Below are 4,669 nucleotides of genomic sequence, written 5' to 3'. Positions count from 1 at the left end.
GGTGAGGAAAAGAGACGGCGGCACAGAGACTCACCGGAGTTGAAGTCCAGATCAATTCGACGATTGTGTGGTCCGGGGTCAGGGAAAAACGCTCGGAGGGGTTCCGGGTGCTCAGGCGAAACTCCCGCGGGGGTTATTGGGGGCCGTGGCGAGGTGGGACGTTCAGCACTCGGCGGCGCAGGGGATTTAGCGCGGCGGAGCGGGTGGTGGCGGCGTGCTAGGGTTAGGGATGGCGGCGCGTGGGTGGATGGGGTGCAGGGGGGCCGCGGGATGGTTTAAAAGGAGGAGCGCCGGACATCTCGGCGAGGGAGCAGGGATGGAAGGCCACAGGGATCACGGCGGACTCTGCGGCTTGGCCGTTCCGCGGGCGCGTCGCGGAGGGGAAGAAACTGACCGGTAGGGTCAGGCTGCCAGTGTCGGGGCGGGGCGCGGGCTGAGCGGCAACGCGAGCGGGTGAGCGGGCCGCGACGCGCTGGGCCGTGCGCTTGTGCGGGGTGGAGCGGGGGTTTGCGCGGGCCGCGCTGGCGAGCGGACTAAGCGGGCGAGAGGTGGGCCAGTGTGGTGGGAAAGAAAGGAAACGGGTTGGGCCCGGAGTGAGGGAGTGGGCCGAGGCTGGGCTACGCGCGAGGGATGGGCTGCTGAGCCGGGCCAGCGTGGGGAAAGAAAGGAAGAGGTTTGGGCCCGGGGTGAGGAAAAGGGTTTGTGTTCTTTTCTAATTTCAAACCAATACAAACTTAGATGAATTCAAATTCAAATTTGAATTCACAACTAGCACTCAAACAACAAAAGCAATGCGCCAGCATGTATGCAACAACACAATTAAACCTAAGGAAAATTTTAATTACTTATGCAACAAAATTAGATTAAATGCATTACTAGCACAATAAACCTTAGAAATTTGAATAAAACCAATTAAATTTATTATTAAATACTGAAATTTGAATTAGGGTGTTACAGAGATGCTCAGCGTTTAGGAGGGAGATGCTTAATCTAGTGTCATATAATTTGTTTCAAAGTCAGCGTTGTTTTTTGCAGCAACAAATACACTAGGCATAGTTCACATACATTTTTGTCTTTATATACTCCCTCCCTCCGTGCTGCAAAGGAAGTCATTTAGAACATTAATACGGTCTCCAAAAATAGTTTGATCACTAATTTTTACTATAAAAAATTTATAAAATATAGTTAACATATACTTTACGAAATTACATTTCAAAATAAATCTACTTATATTGCTTTGATATTTTCAAACTTAACCCAAAAAAATTATTTATAGTGAAAATTTAAAATATTTGATTTAAGACAATCTCAAAATAACTTTTAGCAGCTCACATACATTGCACTGACCAAGAACAATAGTGCACAACATTTGCGAAGCACATCTCGCTGAGTTGACTTTTTGTGTCAGTGGGACCCGCCCACTACTTCTGCACTACTACTAGCAGCACAAAAAATTACTACAAAACAAACATTGTATATACTGCGTAGACTGATCACCTCAAATTATAATCACGGATCACACATTCTGCCTCCAGATTAGCAACGCACCTGCACTCCCGCGCAGTGCGTACAGATCCACAGCCACGGGCCACGGCGTCGCTGTCTGCCGGCTGCCCACCCCATGAAGACACTCCCGGTGATCCCTTCCCTCCGCGGCCTCCTCGCCGGAGTTCGCCGCACCCGCCCTGACGCTCCCAAGATCGTGTCCGTTCCCGCCCTCGTCGCGTTCCTCATCTTGGCAGCCGTCACGTTCTCGGTCGTTTTCCTCGGCCCCTTCCAGTGGTCACCCACCACCACCACCTCCTCCTCCTCCTCCCTGATCTCCTCCAGCGCCGGCGCCGAATGCGACATGACGCGTGGCCAGTGGGTGCGCGACCCCGCCGCGCTGCCGTACTACACCAACGCGACGTGCGCCTTCATCGAGGGCTACCAGAACTGCATGAAGCACGGCAAGCCGAGCCTGGAGTTCCTGCGGTGGCGCTGGCGGCCGGACGGCTGCGGCGACGAGCTGGGCCGCCGCCGCTTCGACGCCGCGCGGTTCTTTCGGCTCGTCCGGGGCAAGTCGATCCTCTTCGTCGGGGACTCGATGGCCAGCAGCCACGTCCGGTCGCTCGTGTGCACCTTGGCGCAGGTGGAGGCCCCGGAGAGGTCGCGCTCGCCGGGGGGATTCGAGCACTGGCGGTTCCCGGCGCACCGGTTCACGGTGACCTTCTTCTGGACGCCGTTCCAGGTGCGGTGGCGCCTGAGTCGGGGCCCGCCGGAGGCCGTCGGGCCGGAGAGGCAGGGCGAGGTGTTCGCCGGCCCCACCGATCTCCACCTCGACGAGCCCGACCAGCGGTGGGCGCCGGCCGCCAAGGGCCACGACTACGTGGTCGTGTCCGCGTCGCACTGGTTCGCGCGCCCCGCCGTGTACTACCGCGGCGGTCGTGTCGCTGGGTGCCACGCCTGCGGCCTGGCGAACGTCACCGCGCTCCGGCCGGAGCACGCGCAGCGGGCCGCGTTCCGCACCGTGCTACGGGCGCTCGCCGGGATGAAGGGGTTCAAGGGGACCGCGATCCTGCGGACGGTGGCGCCGACGCACTACGAGAACGGCGGGTGGTTCGACGGTGGGGAGTGCACGGCCACGGAGCCGGCCGACCCCGAGGATCCTGAGGAGATGGCAGAGCCGGATGGCGAGTTCTACAGGGCGCAGGTGGAGGAGTTCGCGGCGGCAGCGGAGGCCGCGAGGAGGAACGGCGTGAGGTTGAGGCTGATGGACGTGACCAAGATGATGCTTCGCCGGCCGGACGGGCACCCCGACCGGTACGGTCACGGCCCCGGCGAGCACGAGGGCTTCGACATTGACTGCCTGCATTGGTGTCTCCCGGGACCGATCGATGTGTGGAACGACCTGTTGCTTCAGATCCTTGCCGGCCGTTAGACGTGTTCCGTTGCCGTTGTCTTGGGATCGGATCAGCGAGTGAGCAAGACGAAAATTTTCCTTTGGTTTTGATGATGTTCTATCGAATTTTGTTTGGCCATCTATTGATATCTGAAAAAGGCGTTTCAATCGTGGTTCTTTGTTGAGTCAATTAGGTACAAGCTATTATAAAAATTCAAATTGCTTAAATGCCACTAGAAAACTTCCTCCTTATGAGCTACTGGCTCAACTTTTTGTTACCCTCCAAGCCACTTCCGTCTATTTAAGGTCAAACGTGGCTAACAGAGAGATGAAATGTCTATTCTTCCCTTCATGTCCGTAGTGGGATATGTGACTGATAAGTAGGGTCCTGTTGGTGAATATTTTTGTAAGATAGGTGCCATATAGGGACTAAAGTGTAAAATATCAAGGACAAATAGATATAGGAAGAGAAGGATTGAGCGAGTCAGACCAATCCATTCAGTTTTCCCCAATGTTACTATTTGCATTCTTCTCCTCCCCACTCTAGATCCAAATTCCTCTTAAATTCAAGGATTAATCTTCAATATGGTATTGAGTGCGGGTTGGTCTTGTGGTTTCCTATCTATTTTTGTTGATTGGAGGTTCAGCGAGGCTCGTGCTGTTGTCGCAGATTCGGTTTCTCCATGCGAAAGAAGAGGTCGTCCCCCTCTTGTTGTTCTCTCAGATCTAGGGAGTTCTCTGCTGTGAGAACCGCCCAATTTGATATTATTTTAAACGAACCGCCGGTCATTATCACCCAGATGAGAGTTAACACGTGCTTGCCGTAGAGAGTGCCACGTGTTATCCCACATCTAGAGACACGAATAACCGACACGTCATTCATTCAAAATAATACCAAATCCGGTAGTCCCGGTATGTGCTCCAACATACGCCCAGGATCAGCATATGCACATACCGTATACAATCGAATACATAGCCAACAATCCACAAAGAGCAGTTATATAAAACCAGAGTTCGAGACTTAATATTACAAGTTCAATATAGGTGGGTTTCAAGCTTCACTTTACAAGCCTTGGGCTCACGCGAGTCATATTAAACAGAGATTTAGAGCTTATTGAAAATACATGCTCTCCCGAAGCTCAGCTACGATAGAACTTACTTAAGATGATGATGCCTTGCTCAAGGACATCACCACAGCAGCAACAGCCTACTCTTCCCCCGCATTAGGATCAGCGGGGTAGAAATGGCCGAACACCACTTCCGGCTCACCTGCAACTAGGTTTAGAAAGCACCCTGAGTACAAAAGGTACTCCGCAAGACTTACGCGATTAAATAAACAAGGATCATGCAAGGCTCAAGTAAAAGCTTTAAGGTTAAGTAATTATTGCATAAGCATTAGCTCTCTACACTATCACCTAGCAGAATTAATTAATCTTGCCCAAACCCAAACAATTTTAATTGATTAAGAGAGTAATACAACTATAACTGTTCATAGCTGTAACACGAACCATTCTCAGCATAAACGATAATCTATGAGGAGTTCATGGGTTAAAGAGCGTGCTCATAACCGAGAGCGCGGCAATTCGAATTGGTTATAACCTTGCAAGGGTGTACTACTTTACCCACACGACGCAAGGACCATGCGACTCACCCAACCCGCTAAAGTTGGATAAGAGGGTACTCGCGTCAACCGTTCCCAACATGGCTCGACCGTTGAGGGTACGCCCAGCTTGCGCGTGGAGACTTAGTTCCACCGAGGACATCTCTAAATTTTCCTACACATAGTTC

The 4,669-nt window shown here is 52.6% G+C and overlaps 1 protein-coding gene across 1 annotated transcript; it reads left to right on the top strand.

The window, feature by feature from the left end:
* Nucleotides 1-1,531: 1,531 nt before the first annotated feature.
* LOC120705119 (protein trichome birefringence-like 19) lies at nt 1,532-3,036 on the top strand. Its single transcript, XM_039989634.1, has one exon. It carries the CDS (start codon nt 1,622-1,624, stop codon nt 2,918-2,920), a length of 1,299 nt encoding a protein of 432 aa, XP_039845568.1. The 5' UTR covers nt 1,532-1,621; the 3' UTR covers nt 2,921-3,036.
* The last annotated feature ends 1,633 nt before the right edge of the window (nt 3,037-4,669 follow it).

This window comes from Panicum virgatum, chromosome 4K, assembly GCF_016808335.1.
Source record: "Panicum virgatum strain AP13 chromosome 4K, P.virgatum_v5, whole genome shotgun sequence".
Lineage (NCBI taxonomy): Eukaryota > Viridiplantae > Streptophyta > Magnoliopsida > Poales > Poaceae > Panicum > Panicum virgatum.
This window is presented reverse-complemented; position numbering and strand designations above follow the sequence as displayed.

Excerpts from the sequence above, each read along its gene's own strand:
- LOC120705119 (XM_039989634.1), top strand. The coding sequence starts at position 1,622 with ATGAAGACACTCCCGGTGATCCCTTCCCTCCGCGGCCTCCTCGCCGGA.